The sequence below is a fragment of the Aquila chrysaetos genome, chromosome 11 (genome assembly GCF_900496995.4).
Source record: "Aquila chrysaetos chrysaetos chromosome 11, bAquChr1.4, whole genome shotgun sequence".
NCBI classification, from domain to species: domain Eukaryota; kingdom Metazoa; phylum Chordata; class Aves; order Accipitriformes; family Accipitridae; genus Aquila; species Aquila chrysaetos.
The window spans coordinates 35,535,196-35,559,341 of NC_044014.1; the positions used below are offsets into that span (position 1 = coordinate 35,535,196).

Below are 24,146 nucleotides of genomic sequence, written 5' to 3' on the forward strand. Positions count from 1 at the left end.
TGCTGAACGTAGAGACCATGCTCAGACATGTTTATTTTTCAGTTCTGTCCCCATTTTACATGCCAGAACTTGTAAGTGGGATGGAGAGACCTGGTGTGATCTTAAATATGATGTCACTAAACCCAGGCATGTATAAATATGTATTTCACTCCCAGGCTTTGGGGGGGAAACCAATGAATGGAAAACGAAAATCTAGTGGCTGGCTGAGGAGCAGGCCATCTTTACTCATTCCAAACAAGCAGAATTACTGCATTTTCTCAGTAAATCTTAATTGTTTGATCCTTGTTATGTGCCTCTTGCTGTGTCATCTGATGAATGCCGTGAATTAAATATAGTACATTCATTTAAACCACTCACAAACAGTCTTTCCTCTCTATCTTGTCCCAGCCAGCTTTAAAAATAAGTGCTATGTGCTTTTATTTACCACATCCTGCACCACATGACACTTCCAAGGATGGAACCAAGGAGAGTTCATAGCAGTGCTGTTCCGTGGTTCAAAATTAGATTACAGATTAGAAAGCCCAGAGGGACCACTATGACCAGATAAAACAGTCATCTGCAGGCCATAAGACTTTTTTAATTGGGGCCGATCTAGAAACATCCAATCTTAGTATAAAGACTTTCAGTGATGGATGATCCAAATGGTGCTTGGTATGTTTTAGTGGGGTTTGCTCTGGCTTGTGATTTTTTCAGCTTTTGGGAAGAGCAAGGGTCTTCATTCCTTTCCTTTGATTGATTTATTTCTCCCTTTATGTCATGCCTTGAAATGAGTTTAGATTTAGCTAGCCATTAGATCTTACTAGACTTGTGTCTGCCAAAGTGAAAAGTCCTCTATCAAATGTTTGTTTCCCATACTTACGCAATCCCAGTGGGATTAAGTTATTCCTTGGCCTTCTCTTTGTGGGCTGGATAGAGCATAGTCTGCGAGCTTTTCATTAGCAGACATGGTTTTCAATCCTGTGCCTTCATATATTCCTAAACAGGGCTCCTTGCCTGTGCTAGCACTGCATTTCTTTCACTGAATAAACCTGAATGTCAAGGCATACTTTATATGACTGGTTTTCTTGTCGCAAAATATCTGGTGTCATGCATACTCCTAACATTTTTGGGGGAAGACTAAATACAGAATGAAGTTGGCAATGGGGACATTTGCTGATGCCCAGATGGCATTTGCAAAAATTGAGGCGAGACCATGCCTGCATTTTACCCTGGAAAAACCACAAAAACCACTTAAAAACTGACTGTGTCCAGGGACACTGTCTATTCAGACTACCTTCAGCATCCTCCTCAAAGCAGTCTGCTTGCACAGTTGACGGTGTTACTTAAACCTGGAGGCAAAAGCCCCTTTTTCTCAGTCTTCCCCTGCAGTTTTGTAGCGGCCTTGAGGATGTGGCCAGAATCACTGGTGTGGTGATGCAGTGATCTTCCCACAGTTTCCCTAGGGACAGACAAGTTCTTTTGCAATTAACATAATTGACTGGGAAAGAATCCTGTTTGCCTTAGGATAAGGAACTGTGGGATTAAACCTAGACACATGGTGCACATGCCAAAATGAAGGCTGTAGTAAGATGGAAGGCACTGTGCTCTGGGAACATTCCTGCTTGGGATGCGCACACTGAATGTGCTTTACATGTGGACTCTGAATTTCTTTGATAGAAGGATACTAAGGTTATTTTTGCATTTATCAGACTCTATCCATCTTGATCCATTTCATCAGTGTATCACAAATTCCTGTCATAAAACATCGTTTTTCTAAAAGCCTCGATTTTTCTAACGAGCAGATGATTCTCTGATTCACTTAGGGTAAAACTTGGGCTCTGAAGCCATTGGCAAAATCTCCCGTGACTTCAGTGAGGCCAGGACTTCACCCTTTATGAAAATTTAATAAGACAGAAATATTGTTGACATGGGAGCATAATTCTTTGTGATCTACGCAGCAGATTTGAGCCAAAATTGAATTAAATCTCAGACCTGAAAGTCTGGTTTAAAGGTCCTTTTTCATTTCCCAGACAACAGTGATTCCTTGGTCTGTTGTATGACATGTATGCACATTCGTGATTTCAAACCGCTGCTGGTGACATTAGCTGCTGTTTCATCTCTGTTGTTTCTGTCAAGTGCTCCATGGGCTGTGCAGCGGGATATACAAGTGATCTCATTCGGATGACTTTATCGACAGTGCCATTTGAAATGGTGGGCTGAAATAAAAGCACTTAATGCAGAGGTCAGCGAGTGCCTGATGTTCTTTGCAGAATCCATTTGTTGTGTAAGCAGCTCTACTGTTGTGGCGCCTACTTTAATTAAGGCTCTGACAGTATTTCCATAATAAACCATATTTTAAAAGGGTTTATTACTCAACTGCAAAATCCACTGCAGGCTGAGACTTGGACTAGGAAAGCTTCAACCTTAGAGTGTTTTCTTAACTTAAAAAAGCTTTTTTTTTTTTTTTTTTTTTTTGAAAGTATGGCTGCAAAGAAATCTTTCTTCAATCATATAGGTAAAACCTTTATTTATAAAAAGAAGAGTTTTCAGTCTTATAAACAGTGTGTACTTAAGTGGCTGGTATTGACTATGTTGCTTAGGATATTTTTAACCATGAAATATCCATTATGGTCATTCTGTAATTTGATGTAATTTGAATACTGAAGTATCTTTTATTGTTTGTGCAATGGCATAAGAAGCCTTATTTAGGACTGGGACCTTATGTGCTAGATTGATTTCAAACATCAGAAGAGAGAGTTCCTGCACTTTAATACCCTTCCCATAAATCACAACAGAACAAGGGTAGGAAGGGGCATGTGTTAATGCCGAGCAAATGAGCATGGAGGTAAATGGCAACTTTTACACATGTTTAGGATACACTTGCTCTGCTTTGTTTTTAGCCAAAGGTATAAGTAGGAAAAGTCGAATAACATGTAATGAGGCAGGTGCATTATGTATGAACTAACAGAGCAGACCATCTGTTAAGGTCCAGGACATGATTTTTGGAAAGAATTGCTTCCAGGTAACTGGACAGTTTTTCTTTGTTTTGTTGTGTTGTTTGGTTTTTTGTTGGTTTTTTTTTTTTTTTTTTTCCTGACTTCTGGTTACTCAAGTGAGAAAATACTGAATCAGTTTCCTGCAGAAGAGACTGAGCTGTAGTTGATTTTCCCTTCAGTAACTCCTTGTTCAGAGATTCTTGTAGGACAAGAACCTGTGCCAGTAGGTTTTCAGCAGAATGCTCTGAAATATAACAAGGTTTTCCTGGGGTTTTTATTCCTCCAAAAGAAGTTTCCTATTCTGGGTTGTCTGTTTAAATTGAAAAGCACTGCTGTTATTTACTGTTAATGTGATAACATTTAGCTGCTTATTCTGGATTATATTTAAACATACATGTGTTGATCTAGGGAAGAGATGTAATACTCTGCGAAGCCTGGACCACTCACTTAATGGGTTTCTGTTGCCTTTGTGACAAGTCCAAGTTCCACAGGAGGAAGGGATTTGTCGAAAATAAGTCGTTTCCAATCCTAGTGATTGAAAGTGAACCTTCTGAACAGTAGCCTGAAGATCTAGTGGCAATTTTATTCAGCTTTAAGTGTGTTAATTGAAGACCTTTTGAATCTTTGTTCCTTACTAAATATGAATTAACGATGATGCAACACATAACAAAGGGGCAGAGTTAAACATTGCCCAGGAAGTGGTGCTTATTGCCACAGTTACTTTGCAACCTAGATGTTTTTTCAGTAAACAGTTCGGCCCAGATAGACTTCCCATGGGAATCGATGGGATTTTTTTCTGTGAATTAACAGAAAATCTGGTTTTGGTCCCAAATTTGTAGTGCTTGATCAAGACCTTGGTCTTTTTAATAATGTGATTCTGCTTCACAGAAGATTTTTTTTAATCTGCCAATAAAATTCTACTATTATTCTTTACATTGTTTTTTTTTTCCTGTCATGAGTTTGTTGGGGGCTTGGGGGGTCGTGCAGGCTGCAAGAGTTTTTTCTCTGGCAGTTTTTGGCAGAGAGCTTTGATTATATCATATAGCTATTCAGAAATAGAAATACTGTTTTTGCAACTATCGTGATAGTATTTTTCATGTGGTTACAGCGGTATCAGTGTTAGTCTGCCACATATGGTGGGTTTGGTTTGTTTTTTAAATCCAGAGTTAGAGAGTCGCCTTAAATTCTAAGCTGCTTTGACCATATCTAAAAAATTAATTTTATACTTTGTATAACTAGTGAAAGAAGTTTAAAATATGAAAAAAACAAATAACTCAGAAGGCAAACAAAGCCCTACGCTTAATTTCAAAGCCTGACCCGGGAGCTGGAGATGCTGAAGTCTGATGAAGCTTATATAGCAACATAATGCTTCACACAGCAGAGACAGTTACCTTTACTGCCTTTCAGCGTGAGCATTCGTGCCTAAGAATTGAAGGTGATTTGTACGGCTTTGTGTTTCACGGATGCCTTTGGCTGACATTCAGCTCTCCTGCAGCAGATGGCAGTGCTACCAGTGCTTTGTGCACACGGCTGTACGCTGGTGGAGGGACAGATCCTGCGTCCTGCTTTCCGAGCTCAGATGCCTGGCAGCTTGTGGGCTCCCGTCTTCCCCTTAGCCACTCATCCAAGTCGCAAGTGGTAAGGCAGAAGGGCTGTGTGAATCAGTCCTGGGAGGACGAGAGAAACGCGCTGTCTGGGGTACATGGCTGCAGTAATGCCAGAGGGCCATGCTGAAGTAAGCAGCAGTGCCACAAGAGGTAGAGGCCCGTTGCTGTTCACCTCTTTTCTTCACAGCCTGAGGCTTGTTCCTGACACATTTTCCTACCAAGCAGGCAACCTGGGATACACTTGAGTCGGGATTTTTTGTGTGGTTTTTTTTTTCAGATTAAAGGTATTTTCTCCCCTATTTCCCTTGTCCCCCCATGAAGTTTGTATAAAACTCAAGATTTCTTTTTAACTAAGGCTCCACTGCCAAAATGGGAAGTTTCCTTGTCCTGCCCATTCCTTAAGAATTATTCACTACTGCCAGACAGTTACTCTCTTGAAATGAGAGGCTGTTTGATAGCTGTTCTTGACAGCTGTTTTGTTAAATAATAGCAGCTATTTTATCTGTATGGCCTTGTGTCTAGTTAGTAATTGAGTACTGTGTTTCCTCTGTCAGACTGCATACAAATGAAGAACCAGAATCACCGAGGGACGTATAATAGGGTATCACTTTTCTATCTTAGATACGAGGTCACTTGTTATATGTGGGGGAGTCATGTTTTGATCTTGACTTACATGAGTCATATGGGCTGATGCAGTAGGGCGAGGGGGAGAGAGAGCATCACCCGTTCCTTCAGAGCTCCTGTCTAAGGTGCGGTTGTAAAGGCCAGTGCAGCAAGCTCGTCCGTGCTCCTCATCTGAATTCCTTTTCCTTACGGGAGCATAGCCTATATGCTCCCAGTGCATAAATCAACCAAGCCTTTGGAAGGAAAGCCAAACTTTGGATGCTTGCCCTCGCATAATTTATTCCCTGCTTTGCTGAGGAGTGGGTTATGCCTAGGTGAGTAAGCATGAAATCGTTTCAAACTCATTGAAATATGTGGATTGATATCAGAGGATAGAGTTTGCACAGGTCTCACGAATTCCTTAACTTTTGAAAAGATCGAGCAGATCATTCGATCAGTGTCTATTTGCTGGTATGTCACAGGCCATCACCTTTCATCCAGATACCTTCCGTAATAAGCCCAGTAACGTAGATGACAATTAAGCATACTTAGGTTTCCTTCTGGCACTTCAGTAGAGAAATTCATTCTAGGTTTGCAGAAACCATCAAAGATGAAGCACCTGTTAGTTAACCAACTGTGCTTTTGAAAACTTTTCTTTCTAGTTGCTGGCTCTTGAAGTGTTTTTCTGGGGCTGGCTGCAGATCCTCCTAGTGACGTGAATTCTCTGTCTAGAGAAGTGCTGAGCTTCTTTAATTATCCCAGCTCTCAGACATCTTTTTCTTCCAGATCCTTTTTAAGATCAAAATTGGACACAGCATTTCAGTATGCATCTGATAAGTGTTGTACACAAATTTAAGCTCCCCTCTTACTTGCTACTCTAGCTTCCTGCATGGTGATACAGATCATGCATGACTGCCCACTCAGACAGACTTTGTGCCATTAGCAAATTTCATTGCCATTAATTTTTCAGCAATTGTTTGTATACTTTTAAGCTTCTTACCAGTCTCTGCAGAGACCCGCTAGAAATACCCACTGACAGCTGCTCCTTGAGACCTGTCAACCCACTAGTTCCTAACCCATTTAGCATGTGCTTTATCATGATAGTATGATGTTCTCTTTTAAGCATTATGCCATACAGGGCTAAGTTGTATACCTTAAAAAGATTCATGTATTGCCTGTATGTACTTACTTTAATCAACCAAATGGGCAGTCCCTCTGAAGAGACATTAGATTTGTTCAGGAAGACCTATTTTAGAGTCATATTGCCATTAATTCTGTCACTTTTAAGTGAGCTCCCCATCAGATTTCACTTACTAGGCTTGGGGACTGATAGCAGCTTTTTTTCCCCTACCTGAGTCACTTCTGTTTGTCCTTTTGGCACAATATTCAAACCCTTCCATATCTCTGATTTCCCTAGAATTCCAGGATATGTTAAAAATGTCTATCAAAGAGGCCACAGGGAGATCAGCCAGCTGTTCTAGTACTTTTGAGTGGAAACTATTATTTGTTGCTAGTCAAGTCTTTATAAATAGTAACAGCTTTCTCAGTACTGTATTTCTGTATTTGAAGATGCTTTGTCATCCATCCTTATGTGATACAAGTTCTCTTCCTTTTGTTCTATATTCGGACAATAATACAAATGAACTTTTCTGCATTCATTGTATTTTTAGTGTATTTTAGCATTGCATCTACTGGTGGGCCTGAATCATTATTCAGGTTTATTTGTTTATTATCTTAGCCTTTCAGTTTGCTTTCTGAAAATGCAGAATGGACTCAAAACTTGTTTGGGACTGGTAGTGGTGCTGCGCATTCAATTATAGAATATAATAATTTTTTAAGGTACTTTATGGTAGAGATCTGTTCCGGCATGGTTCTGCAGTTCAGAAGAGTAAATCACAAATCACATAGCATATTTGAGAGAAGAAAAGCAGCTCCCTAGATTATTATTTTCAGCAGTTACAGTGGAAATCTTTAAAGAGTTTTTAAGTTCTGACAATGTCTCCTAGAGCCTGAGGTATTCCCTGTTGCGGGGGGTGGGGTGGGGGGGTGGAAATTTTAATTTATATTTGGCAACCGAATGCTAAGTTAGTAATCTTTAAAAAATTTAAAAATATTAAAAAAAACCTTAAACTGGAAACTGTCTTAGCTTCATTAAAGTGTTGGTAACTGCAGACTGCAGGTTTCCTATAAAGTTTACATCAGTAAGCAGAGACATTTAATTTGTTAAGAGTCATTAGTTTTAACCCTGAACTGTAAAGATGGTTGATAGGAGTCATCCAGCATAAAGCCCCATAAACTTATTTCCCATTTGAGCTCTAAAATGTGGAGCAACGCACGCAATAGCTGTCTGTAGAACATAGCTGGGGAAGCAGAGCAATCCTCGACAGACACACTGGTGTTAGCGGTAGCAGCATGGGCTGCTGTGGTCCACTGAGAGCATGATGTCTAGTTTTCTGCAGTTGCAGGCAACCGTGCATTAAATGTTGAGTCCACTGTGGTCAGCTGAACTTGTCTGAGTTATGTGAGACATTTTAAAAGCAAATATTGTGGTTTTTTAGACTAAGTTAACTGCAGAAGCAAAATAAATTCCAACCATCTTTTTTCTTAAGGAACCAGTGACATCTGTGAACCTCACTTAAATGTCTCCATTTGGATGGACTCCTGTTGGTAACAATCTCAGCAGTGTCCAACAAACTAGATTTATTCCACCAGCACATCTTTTGTGTTCCTTATTTCAACATTAAATATTTGCTTAAATTGTAGTGTGAAAACATCAGGAACTAAAGGGCCTGCCTATTTATGTGGCTAAGGTCTGGACCTGAAGAAAGTACACAGACCCTCAAACTGGCATGTTCTGCAAAACACTGGATAGTTGAAGGAGAAAATAGAAAAATTATTTTAGTATAAGCAATATCTCCAAAACCTACATTACCCATAGTGAAGGTACCAGAATATGGTCAAGGCTTTCAGACGTTTAGCACCAGTCAAGGCAACTTTAATTCTTAAACCACATAATCGAAAATAAAGTACCCTGCCAATTCAGTAAAAGGATTCATCCCATTATCTCTTCTAAATTTAGGGAGACAGAACATCTGCCATGGAAATGCACAAAAGTGGCTGTTAATCTCGGTTGTGAGCCTTCATTCTGGTCTGCCTCTCTGTTAACTTTCAGTTCTATGTTTTCCCCATTTAGTTTGCATTTCTCTTGATTCATCCTTCACTTTCTTTTTGAAAAGTGGTTTTCCGTAAACTTCTTTGTAGATCTGTTACCTCTACTATTTTCCATTGTCTTTTCCTCTTGCCCAATTGCCTTGTATTTCATGTTGTCTTTCTTCTGTACATACCGCCCATACATTGATTCTCATCTGGCCTTCTGCTTATCTTCTTCCATTTCTTTATTCAGTCCTGGTTTCTTCCCTTTTCTCTCCTTCATATCTCTTTCTATCCACTGCATCAGATTCTTCCGTTTGCAGTGCTGGAATACATCGGAAATGATGTTTTCCCCTCTCCCCTGCCCTTTTAGTTACTGAAATATGCACATAAGAATTCAAATACGCTTCTAAAGATAGTAAAAGGATAAAATTGTTTGTTTCAGCTTTTCAGTCTTTGCTTTTTTAGAACTTCTGGGAGGAAAGCCCCATAAAGTCTGTAACTAATTTAGCTGCAGGGAAAAAAATAAAAGCAAAATAAAAACCAGAAAGAAATATAGCCACAACCTATTTGATTAAAAAAAAAAAAAAAAAAAGGCAAATCTCATGTGTGCTTTACCTATGGACAGTGTCAGTATGGCATGTGTAATTCTAAGTGGCATTTTATATCCTGGGTCTTTTTGCTTATGTGAGGGGGATTATTATGTATTTCACAGTTTTTGTGGTTGATATTAAAGCTAATGTAACTTGGTGTGAGATTAAAAGAAAATGGTTTATCTGGGGCATATTTAGAGAAGATGAGAGTCATGTAAATTCTGAAAGATGTGGTGGATGAGAATTTCTTGCTGCAGGAAACGTCTGTCCAGGCAGGTAGTTGTGAAGTCCTGGCATTTCCCATTATCCAATAGACTGTTCTTCCCCAGCCAGTGGATTTGCTCTATCTTTCAAGGCTGCTTAGATATTTCTCAAAAGAAAATAAATTGATTTGAATTTTTTTTTTACATTTTATACACAATATTGTGAATATTAAACTTTAAATTCTATCCAAATTTGGATCTGTAGATGTTCATGACATGATTATAAAGATCATCAGCCCTGTGATGCTCCAGTATTATGTTGCTTTATCTCAAGATATGAATTCCTGAAACTGCATGTCCCAAATTCTGTTGAACTAATTATTACAGTGCAGACAGCTTCTAAAAATAAACTTTCCTATTAGATATTATGTTTTATAATAAATCTGCTCTGCAGAAAAGTTTTTATTTTCCTCTTGAAATAATGAAGTTTATGGTTTTACTTCCTTCCCCACAACCCCCTAAAATACTGATAAGGCAGGCAGGTGTATTTACTGACTGCTTTTAGAAAGTATTTGGGGTGAATTAAAGGCTTCATAAAAATCCCGTGAAACAGGGAGCAATTAGATGTGATTAGGCAAAAGGCTGATAATCAGAAAGCTAGTAGTGCTAGGTAGTGTAGGCCCTGGTAGGAGCATTGTGTTTACACATGCCCATTTGTGGTGGATTGCATTTAGCAAGTATTTGTTTTCCCTGGTAATGAGGTGAGAAACAAGTGTCTTTGCCTTGTGTCATCTCTGAATGTCTCTCACTTTCTACCTTATGTCTTGCTGTCTTCCCTTGAAACCTATTGCATCTTCCTACTGCTTGTCTTATAGGTAAGTGTATTGACAAACCAAGCACAGTTCTCTGTCTTGTCTTAGTGGAATACAAGCCCATCCTCTGAAATAATTTGTATGCCTTTGAAAACATCAACTTGAAAGCCTCATTGGGAGTTTAAATTACATTTAAATGTATCCAGTGTTTAAGCTTGTGATGAGAAGCTTTCTCCCAACAGTAGAAAATCACAGACTTCTTCCAAATATTATTTAGTACTTTTTCTGCAAATATTTGTGTGTGATTTGTCATGAATTTTCTAGCACCTCAATACTGGCATGTGTCTGTGCCAGTGCCATTCCTCCACTTCTCACTGGTAGCTTTCTGATCATGATCTTTTTGCCTTTTAATTAGTGGACACTTTCCTCAGCATAGGGTGACATGAACAGTAGGATTCGATTTCTTGGGTTTTCAGCTCACCAATCCAAGGGAGAGGACGGAACTCTATCAAATAGGGAAAACCATCTCCTTGCAGCAACTCTGCCTCTCCTGAGTGGTTTCAGGACTCGTCATACTAAGACTGACTTCAGAATCCCTTTTCACTTTGGGATTTGTTCTATGCTGCTTTTTGTTTGCTGCTTTGCTTTAATGCTGGTCCCAGCTTTGCTATGATGGAAGCAGAATAGATTAGGCAGCTGATTCCTACACCCTCCATAAGGGAATCATTCTTTGCAGGTTTTAAAAAAAAAAACAAAAAAAACCAACCATACTAAATGATATTCATATCCATGTACATGTTTGACTGTACCATCATGGCTTCCATCTCTTAGAGAAGCCAGGTGTCCAACTTACTTCAAGGTATTGCAAAATCAGTAAATACAGTACAGTTCACATTTATTCAGTGAAGTGACCACACAAGGTCAGTGTGATTGGAGATGTGCCTAGGCATGCGTCAGGAGAGTAATTTTGGGAGAACACCATTCTCGCTAGGTCCAGCACTCTCCTTTCCAAGAGATGTATCAGTATGCAGTGAGGTCCTCATCAATAGGTCTGGGTTTACTGCAGCAGAAGAGAGTGGAAATTAGCAGAGCTGTTAGATGACCCATCTGAGGATGATAAAATACCAAGGCAACGTCAGGTCAAACTAATGAACTGAAGAGAAGCAGCTTGGAAACATTTAAGCTAAATTATGTGGCAGATAGAAATTCATGGTCATTAATAATGTTAAAAAAGGGAGACTGTTTATGATGAATTGAGAAAACAAAACTTAATATTGAGAATTAATGGTAGAATAGATGTCCAAAAATTCCCTACAGATGTGTAAGGTCATTTAGTTCCCCAGTAACCATTTTTCTTAAATAGTTAAAGCAGCAGACAGATCTTCCGGTATTCAACACAATCTTTCCTTACCAGTAAAAAATGTATGGGAACTATAGCTGTGCTATCACAGGAGGAGGGGATTAGTTACTGTTTTAGCACTAGAAAGCCTGTATATAAAAAGGTTATGTGACTTGCCCAAGGCCATGTTGCAGGTCAGTGTCAAAGACAAGAAGGTAGACCAGAACTGGCCACTCGGGCTCCTGTTCAGATTTCATTAGGCCAAGCTCCTTCTATTTGTGTATTTCTTACCTGGAAAATGCATGGAAATACAAGGTATTACTAAACTTGCAGTACCAAAGTAATGGCTGGCAAAAGTGCCAATGGTGGGCTGGGATGTGCTCAGAGCTGACATTGGGTCTTCCTTGTGACAGAAAGCCAGGTAAGTGTTAGCAGAAGGGATGGGGAGGGAGAGACTTCTTGTTCTCTAGTATTTTTCTCTTGATTGTGTGGTTGTGTAGTTGGCCTGCTCGAGTAAGATGAAAGTTGATTGGAACATCTTCTGTATGTATTCTTCCAGTCGTTTCCAAAATTCATGTCACCACAATGCTTCCAATGCTTGCCACCTCTACCATGATCCACCAGCTCCATTCAGATACTGTTTTAAGTGAATACAGACACCATTCCCTATAACATGTTCTATTTCTCTTCACAGAGGGCAGTTGTTTCTTCTGTCCCCCTTTTATTTTGTGGTTGGAAGCGTAAATATGTGAAGTGTTTGAATAAAACAATCCTAACTTCATATATCTGATGCAGAGACCTGATCTGACCAACTTTGGTGAGAGCTTGAGATTTGATGAAAATACAAGCTCATCTCTCCCTAGGACTGTGAAAGAAAACTGAATGTTAAACATTAAATAGAGAATAGAAAAGGGGGCTATCATGATGCTGCTAGATACATCCTTGGTGTGCCTGCAACTTCAATATTGCATGCAGTTGTGTTTTCATCATTCAAAAAGCTTCAGATGCCCACAGGGCTGGATGGCCAAAGGCATGGAGTGGCTTCTCGGCAAGGGATGACTAAATAGCCTGGGATTCTTCAGCCTGTAAGAGACAGCTGCATTGTATTAGCAGTCTCTGGATGTATAAACCGCTCTTCCAGCACAAGAACTGGAAAGCCCAATAAAGCTGTTCAGACTGATTCAGAAAATGAAAAGAGGAGAGGTCTGAATAGAGGTAATACTGAAACTTACTAACAAGTCTGGCCTGAATGGGGGGAAAAAAATCCCCTAAAAATCACCCCAAGGGGGTTCTTGTAAAAGCTGAATACAATTCTTGCATCTTTTTGATGTTCACAGTTCTACCCTGTATTCTTTCCTTTTGTGTCCTCCTGGTAATGAGCTAGACAAGCTCGTCTACTTTAAAAGTAGAGGAAAATATGTTAATTTTTTTGTCTTAAGTGGAAATTTCCAGTGGCCAGCTGAATCCTTCCTCAATAATTGATGCCTGAAAGCATTTTCTCTAGTACTTACTTAAATTGAAATATCTTTGTTGTCCATTATTGTAAAGCTGCATTTTGATTCTGTGAGTGTGCATTACCACTGTCTGGTATTGCATTACAGGTATTGACTTGAGTTTAGTAATAGGGAAGTGTTGCAAGGAGTCAGTCTGTACTGAGACCGTGCAGATAAGCCTCCAGTTGCTGCGCTTCGGCTTTGCGTGCCATTAGGGTCTTCCACCGTAGTCAGTGGGGAGCTGCAGCCCAGAAGCCAGAAACATCAGGCAGATCTAATTCAATTTATTTATGTGTTTATTCTGTCCAAGTCAAAACACAGAGCAGTAAGCCAACATCTTTCTTTGTTGCCTTGAAAAGCTTTTAATGCTATTTCAGCACCTAGTGTCATACTTAAAGAAAATAAATCCTCTCAACTTTATTATTCAGCTCAATGCTGTGTACAGTAGATGCATAAGTTATTTGCTAAATGTTTTATGATGATGATTATGTAAGTAATGAGCTTTTACATTTTGGCACCAGAGAGCAGCAGAACTGTGTGTAGTACTTTGTAACTTGGTGTAGGAAGGAAACCCTTCTAAGTCCTCCGTAATGACATGGCACAGCAGGAAGATGGATCTGGATTAATTTGCAAATTAATCTAGAGGAAATGTGACAATGAGCTTTATTTATTTTTTAGCTAAACTTTTCCAAGTCTCTTAGCTCAAAGATGAGATTTTAAATCTATACAGAGGTTTCTGAATAAAATCAGATTTTCTCAAAGATGTCTTCAGCTTCTGTCGACTTCAATGCCAGTCACAGAAACTAGCGGGCTTTGCAAGAATAACACATAATAAATGTTGCTCTGCCTATAGTATGGAAACTGTATTTGCGGTTGTGCTAGTGAGAGTTATATGATGGCATGTCATATAGATATTCTATGTCATTACGTATAAATGCCTACAAAGTAGAAACTGGAGTGTACATGTGTATTATATTTTTTATTTGGACTTTATTGACTAATTTCTTGGGGTTCTTTGTAAGTGGCTCTGATTTCCAAGCATGTCCAAAATCTGGAAAATCCTGGATATCTTTGTTCCCTGCTGGAAGGAGTCAGTCTGTCCTGGTGGCTCCACAGAGGTATTTATTTCTGCTACCTCCCTGGCAAAACTGGAAGAAATTTCCCAGCTAAAATATGGGCATTTTGAACCATTACAAGACTGGCTTTCTTTCCCCAGGCGGGTGGTGATGTAACCGTAGGAAGAGTTTGGATTGTGAAAAATCAGTTATTGTCTTCTCCTTTAGTTTTACTTGCTTATAAATGTCATATCCTGTTCTTCCCAGGGTGGAAGCTTAGCAGAGGTTCATATTTTAAACTAAGATGTTGTTAATTTTGAATCAAAACCATAGATACAATAAACCACAGTGAGAGGCATTTCCATGGTGTGTTGTGTGTCAGCATCACATATGCTGCAGGTTCATGAGACTAAAATGCTGTGTGCCGTCATTGTACACATCTTCAGGTGCTGCATTGCTTCTGATGGCATCACTGAGGAAATGACTGGATTTTTGGTTAAGAGTCAGCTTCTGCACTCACAACCCAGTCATCCAAATAATGAATTTGAAAAGTTGTTTTCCCCATTAATACAAATACAAAAATTGTGAAGCTAATATCAACATATGCATTAAATCCACCTGCAGATTGGACACTGAGCATAGAGGCTGAAGAGAACAGCATGAAGCTCCTCAGATGTGTGTAATACAGCATACAGGTTAAGAATAAGCTACGGAATTGTGGAAGGAGGATAGAGGTTTGTTAAATTTAAAAATTGAATTATATATGAAAAGTAACAAAAAAGATTATTGCTTTGGATCAGGGATTATTTTGGTTAAAAGTATGACCTGAGCATATAAGTGGGTATAACGGGGATCAATTTAAAGGGAGAGAAAGGAAAGATAATTTTGCAACGTGCTCCTATACCAATCTCCTACAACAAAACCACACGATCTATGCCGGTTTGGGCTGGAGGAGGCAGGCACCGGGCTTGGCCTTTGGGATGGTGCCAGGGTGCACGCACCCGAATGCATCAGCTCTCAGAGCAGTACAGCCTTTTCTGTACTGCTGAATGAATGCTAGTGCAGCAGCAGCAGCATGGTCCAGTGTTTGGCAAAGATCCCATGGAGCGTCTCCCCTGGTTCCTCATTCCTCCTCTTTTCTCACCTGCCCTTCTTCCAGGAGACAGGAGCTGGTGGTATTCTGCCCTTGGGCCAGCTTTGTCCCCAGTTCTAGAAATGGTGCAGTTTCATTTCTCTGTTGATAGCAAAAGTTGACCCGAACACAACGTACAGTGCTGTAGAAGATTAATGTAAATGTTTCTTGTGAAAATTGATGGAGGTTTTAGTTTAATAGTGAGTGAATTGCTAATCATCTTATCGAGAGTAGCTAGTGGACAGGTATTCAAGCTTAGTTCTCAAAATCATAAACTTCATAAAAAAATCACTTGTACTGTCTTTTTTTCCCAGCATCTTTTTTTCCACTTCATCATCTACATTTCTAAATGTGCTTTTCCTTCATGTGCCACAAACTTTAGATAAAGAAGCTTTATGTCAGTCAGGACCACAGTGATTTGAAGTAATTATTTAAGCTGTTACAGACGTTGCATACACGCAGCAGTGAACGTTGCGTTGGATCCAAAAAGGATTATTCAAACAAAAGCTGAGCATAATAAGAAAATGAAAAGTATATTGCAACACATAACTACGTTTAGTGAGTATTTCAATGCAGATATAGGCATGGGTGCATTTAACTGTTACGCTGCCTTTTTAAAAAAATCTCAAGCTGTTTGATGAGGAAGCTGAGGTTAAAAATGAAGCCTTTCTCATAACCTCTGCTCCCTCCTACGCAAAGGCAGAAGCATGAACAGCCTGCATCTTGAAACGGTCAGCACAGTGGCAGAGGGCCAGTGTCATTGCGCAGTGTTAGCCTTGATGACTCTGTAGAGGGGGATTGCCTGAAAAGTCTGTCCTTTGTCACCACTCAGCTAGAGAGTTCAGGGCAGCAGCTTCTTGCTCTGGGGAGCAGGAGAAACAGTCTCCTCAAGCCTGTCAAGGAAGAAGAGGTTGCCATCCAAGGAGGCTTTGCTGTGTGAAGGTTATGATAATGTGCCATCCTGAATAATTCATCTCCTGAACAGAGCTATGGCAGCACTCTGTCAGCTGTGACAATAAACTGTATCTCCAGGTACTTAGCTGAGCTGCCTATTGTGCTGGGTGAGCGTCTTATTAAAATCTCTTAACTTGATACCTCTGCTAAAAATATCTTTGTTGCTGTTTAACCACTGAGTTTCCTTTTAACTTTTAAAATAGTGGTGATCACTAGCCACTGACAAATACTGTGTCACTGACAACATCTGACTGACACATTTAGATTTGCTGTCAGCGTATCACTAAGATGCTGCAAATAAAATCTTAAGCAAAGCAGTCTAAGGAAATAAAACCTTTTGGGGGATAGTGTCAGTAGCAGGGTTATTGAGGGCATAGCTGTGAGAGAAACGTATGGTCACAGAAATAAAGTGTGGAAAAAATGAAGAAGGTGGAAAGAAACCTACCTAGTCAAAGGCTGAGTTGAGTACTAGGGGATTACCAGCTTATCCATCTGCTGGAAAATAAGCAACACCTCCTAACATCCTTCATAAATTTGTCAGGTTTTCTTGCATCCATATGCCTGACAAAATTTTCTAGAAGGTGGGAGAGAGAATAAGAGGAAACAGGCAGAATGTTTTATTTATCTTTGTGCCATCCCACAGCAGGTGGGGACGGGGAGTTGGGCAGGATGGGTTTTGTTTCCAGAAGAGGAAGCTATAGTCCTGAAAACTGGGGGGTGGCTGGGCAGTGACAAAAGATAGCTGGTTTCCTCCTAGGATGCATGGGCATCTCGCTGTCCAGCCTTGATGCTGAGCCTTTCAATAGATGAAAGGGATATTTTCTTTCCAAATATGTCAAAGCAGGAGCTGGTACTGAGGCACTGGGTAAGCCACAGTCACCAGCAAAGCTTCAGCTGAAGTTTTTACTTGCTAAAACTCAAGCGGGGAGGAATAGAGGGTAACTGTAGAAGCACCTTTTCCCTCCTGTAGTCCTTGTGGATGGATATGGGGGACTGTTTCATCCCTTGATACAAATCACAGTATCCTTCAGAGTATTTTCATTTTTCCTGATTTCTTACAGCCCCAGCAGGACTGTTGTGCTTAGCAGAAACCACTAGTCCCATCGGAGGCACTTGTGTCAGACCTGCTTGCTAGGAATGACTTAAGAAAGTGCTGAAAGCAGGCCCACAAGGAGCAGGAGTTACACTGAATTTGGGAGGATACTCTGGAAAAGTCAAAAAGCTCAAGCTAGGCTCTAATGCTATTCCCACCAAAGCTAAAGCTGTCAGATTATTAGAAGAATAAGGAGTTTCCAGTAAAAGAAGTTAAGATTAAAAAGAGCAATCTTTTCCTAAAAGAAAAAACTGTAAGTCCAGCATCCTCATACTTTGCTGCTTTAATAGCACTATCATTCGTTAAAAGTACTGCTGTAGGTTTTTTTCTTAGTGCTTTGGTGGCTGGTAATGTCTAGATGTCTCTAGATTTAGTTACCCTGGTCATACCTAGTAAGTGATTTTGAATATATCAGGCGATAGCTGTGTGCGATAAAACACAAGCTGTATCTGGCTGGCTGTTGTCTTCTTTGAAGCTGCTAGTTGTCAGGATGCAACATTCTCTGTGCTGCCCAGCAAGACTGGACGGTGAAACAAAATAAGAGTGTTTTCCCTCTCATCCCTGGAAGTCTTTCAAACCAGCATCTCAATTTGTTTACCCAAGTTTGCCCATACATCCTTATATGCATGCAAGAGCTGGGTACAAGCATCCCAGCTGAGCTCTAAAATCATGTGGTGACTTTATAAGGGAGATAAGTATCCACAAGCTTTTAGAAGTACTGAATTAGGAATAGCAAAACTTTCCAAAACAAGTATTATTTTAAATGCATCTCACATTGCAGCATCTGCTTTTCCCTGCAGTTCTGAACATGCTTTCTCCCGGTGCCCAGCAGCTGTGACCTACGGTGACAGGTACATGGGACTTTGTGTGAAGTTACGGGTAACCTAACTACTGTTTCAGTTACCAGACTGACCTGAATCCTCTACCAGCCCATCAGTTCTCTTGCCCATCTCTGCTTGCTCAAAACTGCAGTTGCAAGTCCAGTCCTTGCTGGAGCCTCTGACAACTGCCACAAGCTGGTGGTGAATGATCTGGGTGCTATCTAGCTCCTGCAGTGCCTTCCTGCAGGTAAAGGTGCATATTGCAATCCTCTCCCTTACTTGCTGGCAAATGACTAAACATCCAGGACTAAACCTTGATCGTCCTACTCGGTTCTTGGCCATTGGAGCAACTGGGTTTATTTTTGCTTTCCTGGCCTCTGTGATGGTAGGCTGGGCTCAGTCCTGGACTCCTGAATGGCGTAGTGCCTGTGCTCCCAGCCTGCCAGCTGAAGCCTTGGCTCTCCTCTCTCTTGCTGGCCCTAATGGGATCTCTGGGTCCTCTCCTTCCCACAACATGAGTGAGGCAGTGAGGTGACATTAAATACTGGAACAGCAGATAAAAGGCTGTTACTATATTTATTGAGTGTTACAGATAAGTAATCCACTCTGCTGTCAGTGTCTAGAGAAACAGCAAATAAAGTATACATGCCCCTTGCTTTGATGTGATGAAATCTCCAGAGGACATTTACTTCAGTGGCATTTGCAGTGCAGCTGTAGCTGAGTTTTTCAGTGGAAAATGTAAGATATTCATGTCTTTATGCACTGCTTTAAAAATATCGCTATGGCTGATTCTTGTATGCTGGATGATTCTGTGGTCTGAAAGCTGTTTTTTTTCCCAAAATGTTATTAAAATCATCTTAACCGTTTTTGTTGGAAGGGGAAAAATTAATAGTTATTTTGTGGTTTCATACACAACATTAAAACAACAGTCTGGTTTTCATTTAAACCAATAAAAGTATGGAAATTTAAAATGAAGCCTCTCTTCATGTCCTTAGATCAACTTGTTGGCCTTGCTAAAACGCATAATGGATGAAGCAGGGGAAAAACCTCAGTCTTACAACTCGCAGCATTGTTTTCGCATACAGTTCAGCTTTTTTGTTGCTGGATTTCAAACTTGACGTCACTTTATTGCCTGTCTTCTCAAGCTATAAAAACTTCCTCAGTTTTGTAAATTTGCAGCAGTTTAGAATCCGATGAACCACAGACATTATTTTTAAAAAATGTAAGCAATAATTAAGCAAATTGGTTAGCAAACATACATCAGTGATTGAATTAATACACTTCTTAATTTTGAACTATAAACCTGACTGTTTGGGACAATGAGTATTAGTCATTTCTTGTTTATGGTATGGTCAGAAAGAGACCAGAGGCACTGGCACGGCTGCAGCACGGGAAACCCCATCCGGCCCCAAGGAAACAGACCGAGCGGGGTATCCCAGGGACAGGGCCCTGAGCAGTGGGGGATCCCCATCCCTGGGGATGCCCCGACTCACTGGGACTCGGCCTTCAGCGACCTGCTGCAGCTGGCTCAAGCCTGAGCCTGTCCATGAGTCCAGTGCACTTGCATGTGGTGTGGCTAGCATCGCAGCGCTGCCCCTCTGTTTTCACCCTGCAGGTTCCTTTCCAGCTCTGCCCTCCTGCCAAGGACAGGGCAGGACTGAATCTGGAGAAACTCCTCAGTGTTGCTGGGGTTCACTTCTCGCTGGTGAGCAGCCTGCCACTGTCCCCGAAACACCTGCAAGCGCTGGGCAGCATAACCGGGTGTCCTTAGCCTATGTGTTATTCCATCTCCCCAAGGCTTTGAAAAGCGAAGCTGTTCTTTCCCTCGTTGCTGTGAACGAGCCATCCTAGGTGTTTACAGCTCTTTGATCTGTTAAGTCACAGCTCCGTCACTTCTGGCTGGTGCCCACACCCTCGAAGCTGCCTGCCCTCCCTCTTCTCCCCTCTCCTGGGAGGGAGGTTGCTCAGCTGGGCTCGTTGCCTGCCTTCATCTGCTTTCCCCAGCATCCCCTGGCCAAGCTCCATGTGTGTGTGTATACTTAAAGCTGATAAAATTGTAACTTTGATTACCACACTGCTGTTCAGCATCCGTCCCCAATGACCCCTAACACCTTCTGGAACTTTATAGCTTGTGAGGACAGGTCCATAAAGCAATGTTAAGTCTTAAATGAGGTACTTCAGAGCCAAGTGGCTGGCTCGGCTTTGGCAACACTTAACGTTGTGAAGGTTGTACCTGCTGAAGTACTCCATGTAATAAACCGTTTGCCTGAGCAAATTTAACCCCCCTGGTCCCTTCCCCTGCAGCAGACCATGTGCTGCGAAGCAGAGGCAGGGTATGGCCTTAGGTGGCTCGGCGCCTACATCCCCCAAGCTGGGCAGTTCATCTCTATGTCAGACACATTCCCACAGCACAGAGGTTTCTGCATGCTGAGCTTTGCCGGGGGAATTTGCTTCACAGGCTCGAGGAGGTCTTGTTTATTTTTTTTTTCCCAAGGGGAAATGAGTTGTCTAAGTAACCTGGACAAAGAGTAGTGTTTTAGATGGGACATTGCAGCTTCACATTTATTTGCTTGTTTATAGGACTTTTATATTCTTTTGAAGCACAGCAAGAATGTGTAAGAATTGTGATTATTTATCATAGCTGTAAGAAGTGGGCCTGCTGGTGATGGACGTCTCAAAACCCAGCTGTGCAGAGCCCTTACCTGAAAGAGGATGGTCTGGATGGATACTTTCTGGACAAGATCTGTCCCCTCTGCCATGTGGCATGTGTTTAGCAGCAGCTCTGTTCCCTGTCTGGGCTCTTGTGGTCTGCCAGGAGGAACTGGGACAAGCACTGCTGAAATCACTAACGTCACCGTTCCGACTTGGCAGTAAAGAGCCCCCGAGACAGTTCCCGGATGCTGGCACCATGTGCCTGCACTGTTAAATTCACGGCTTGAGCAGGAAGTTAGCACAGGCCAGGGAACATTTCCAGTGGGGCGGGATGTGCGAGGTCCTCTTGTGCTGGCATTCTTTCCTCCGGGGCAGTTGTCCAGCCTGCCCTGCGTCCCTGCTTAATCCACTCCCTTCCCCTCCTCATCGCAGGCTTTGCCAAGCAGTGGTGCCATGCCATGAAATCTGGTCCTGGGGGCTGCAGAAGCTGGAGAGAAGCTGTGGAAGAGGGGAAGAATGGAGGAGGATGGAGATGGCAGCCTACAGGAGACTCGCGGAGCTGGGGTAGTCCTGCCAGTGCCCTGGTCAACGCAAAAACTTTGAATGGCATGAAAAGCTGGGATGAAAGCCAGCACCTCACCACAGGCCAGGGTGGCCGCCCTGCCAGGCTGCTCTGGAGGTTTGGCATGGAGCCCTGTGCACCCAGGAGCCCTGGGCCCCAGGGGAGCAGCCTGGCCCGGAGGAAGGCAGAGCGAGCCTGGGCAGGGTGCTTTGCACACTGTGGCTTTCGGAACTGGCTGGCCAGGTGGCACACACACAGACAGGGGGTCTGTACCACATCTGGAGTCCTGGGGTGAGATGGGAGCCACAAGATCCTCAGCTGGGACATGCTCAGGGTGAAGCAAGAAGAAATGACCTTGAAGAGCAGCTCTTGCAACCACCGCTCTCTGGTTTTCTCTGGAGCATGTATGAGGTTGTTCTTCCATAGAGAGCATGTATGTGTGCTGCAGAAACGCGTTCAAGGGTTCAGTAGCATACCAACAGCATTCTCCATGCTAAACTGTTACTGGGTCTTGGTCACAGACCAGTGGTATAACAAATGGGAACCCTACCGTGCCACAACTTACATGGAGGCAGCTTTGCCAAGGGAAGGTGACAGCAGAGGTTGAGGGGTCTTTGACCCAAGGCTTAGAGGAGTTCCTGAGGTCCATGGATCCTCCTTGGAAAGATCTAGGTGCAGGGGTGAGGTGAGACACAGCTTGGCCCCCTCAACACCTTCTCAGAGGGGACATGGGACTGGAGAAGGAAGGGGAGCTTCTTCAAACCCCATTGTGCTCAGCCAGTCCTACCCTCCTGGGCAGGCCTATCCTATGGCTTCCTCTATCAGGCAGCTCCACCACCGCCACCCCTAGCGCCAGACACCTTATTTCTCTTCCTTTCCTCTCCCGAGCTTTCATGGTCGATCAGTGTTTCTTTCTGCCCCCTGCATTTCTCTGTTTCCCAGCATATTTATGTTAAAATTTGTAAGGGTTTTTCTTCAGGGCTTTTCAAGGTTTATTTCTGATGGCATTTGAGATGGAATCTGACTTGTGATCCTCTGGTGTGCTGGTGATTAGGTAAGGCTGGTGTGGGTGTGGAGGTCATGGTGGAGTGGGGGAGACCAGCCAGGAACCTTGGTTAGGAGAGCACTCTGTACGTGAGGTTACTGTTTCAGGGGAGGAGACAGAAAGCAGCCTCCGAAATCAGTCTTCTTCATGACATGCAGAGTGTCGTGGTTTAACCCCAGCCAGCAACTAAGCACCACGCAGCTGCTCACTCACTCCCCACTCCCGACCCAGTGGGATGGGGGAGAAAATCGGGAAAAGAAGTAAAACTCGTGGGTTGAGATAAGAATGGTTTAATAGAACAGAAAAGAAGAAACTGATAATGATAATGATAACACTAATAAAATGACAACAGTAATAATAAAAGGATTGGAATGTACAAATGATGTGCAGTGCAGTTGCTCACCACCTCCCGATCGACACCCAGCTAGTCCCCAAGCGGCAATTCCCCCCACCCCACTCCCCCCAGTTTATATACTAGGCATGACGTCCCATGGTATGGAATACCCCTTTGGCCAGTTTGGGTCAGCTGCCCTGGCTATGTCCTGGGCCAACTTGTCGTGCCCCTCCAGCTTTCTTGCTGGCGGGGCTTGAGAAGCTGAAAAATCCTTGACTTGAGACTAAACACTACTTAGCAACAACAGAAAACATCAGTGTTATCAACATTCTTTGCATACTGAACTCAAAACATAGCACCATACCAGCTACTAGGAAGACAATTAACTCTATCCCAGCTGAAACCAAGACAAGAGGAATAGAGTAGAGAGACTTCATGGAAAAAATACGCAACTAGAGAAACAGTGGGATGGGGCAGATACCTGTGAGTAGCATGGTGGGTTTTCAGGTGAGAGATTGTGACTGCAGACCATGCATCCTCCTGTAGAAGGCACCTGTCTGTGAAGAAGGAGTCAATATCTTTGGTGAACCTTCCCTGGTGGTTCACTAAGGCTTCTTGAGATGTAGTAGGCTTCATGGCTTTACTTATTGAGTCTCTCACAGGACACTGAATAGGGACATGAATTGTGCCCCTGTACATTTTGGGAGGCCACATGGAAATGTTGCCAGAATGGACCAGTCATGTCAAGGAGTTTGGACTCGGCACCTGTAGACTTGCACAGCTGAAATGGTCACCCACAGGTTGGTAAGAGGTATGGTGACACCAGCCCTCTCCTCCACCAGGATTGGCTCAGGAATCACACTCTCCCCTGCTCAATGTCCTCTGCATGTAAATAGACTCCGAACACAGGCAGCCTTGATGCTGTTTGAGAAGGGAGTGTGACAGTAGCTGTGGTGGGAATGGACATTGATGCAGACCAGTGGTATGTAGGCTTTACAGGTTTAGTGGCAGTTGTTGCAAGGACTTCTCAGCACAACCGAATGTGCTCTCAAGTGTGCATCCTGCTAGAAAACACTCTGCCAGTGCTACTGGACTCTTGCCCCTGGCTAGCACTGTGTGACTCAGGAGTGCATGCATCTCGGCACCATGCACAGAGGTTTGATTTATAGCCCTGGTTCCTAGAGTTTCGCCTTGGCACAGCAGTGAATATCGGTTCCCAGGGAGAGAGTGTGTGTTGATGGAGTGATTGTGTGATGAAGCCGTCCTGGTTGCAAGTTCTGAGGAGCAGCATTAGTCATGACAGCAAGGTCAGTCACGCCAGCGTTCTTCTCTGAAGCACATTAATTGCAGTCACATGGAGGTGGCTTTGGCATGGTTAAGGTACGCAGAATCACCCAGTCCCACCAACTCCAGCTGGAGGCACCAGGATGGGGGTCTCCACCCTAACACTGCTCCCAGCAGGTCCAACACCACAGCTGCAGCAAGTTGTTTGGGGCTGTGTCCAGGTGAGTCGGGGCAGTCCCCGGGAATGGAGACCCCCTTTAGTGGACCACATTAGTGACCCTGCATAGGACTTTATTCAGTTGGTTGTTGTCTCCCTTGTACTGGGGGCCACAACAAACTGCACAGTGTGTCCAGACGTGGCCTCACTTGAGGGGGCAGTACCTTCCCTTGACGTGCTGGATGCTCTCACACCAGGCTGGTTGGCCTTCATTGCTGTGAC

General features: G+C 42.6%; 1 protein-coding gene across 3 annotated transcripts in view; it reads left to right on the top strand.

The window, feature by feature from the left end:
* The window catches only part of RNLS (renalase, FAD dependent amine oxidase), an 81,582-nt gene that overhangs the window by 34,950 nt on the left and 22,486 nt on the right, over positions 1-24,146 (top strand). The window contains exon 5 of one of the 3 annotated variants that reach the window (XM_030030846.2): positions 20,915-22,458. The exons of the other annotated variants lie outside the window; for them this stretch is intronic. Within the exon in view, the coding sequence (XP_029886706.1) occupies positions 20,915-21,339 (425 nt within the window). The 3' untranslated portion in view covers positions 21,340-22,458. Of the gene's footprint in view, positions 1-20,914; positions 22,459-24,146 lie in introns of those variants that run through there. 3 annotated transcript variants of the gene reach the window in all.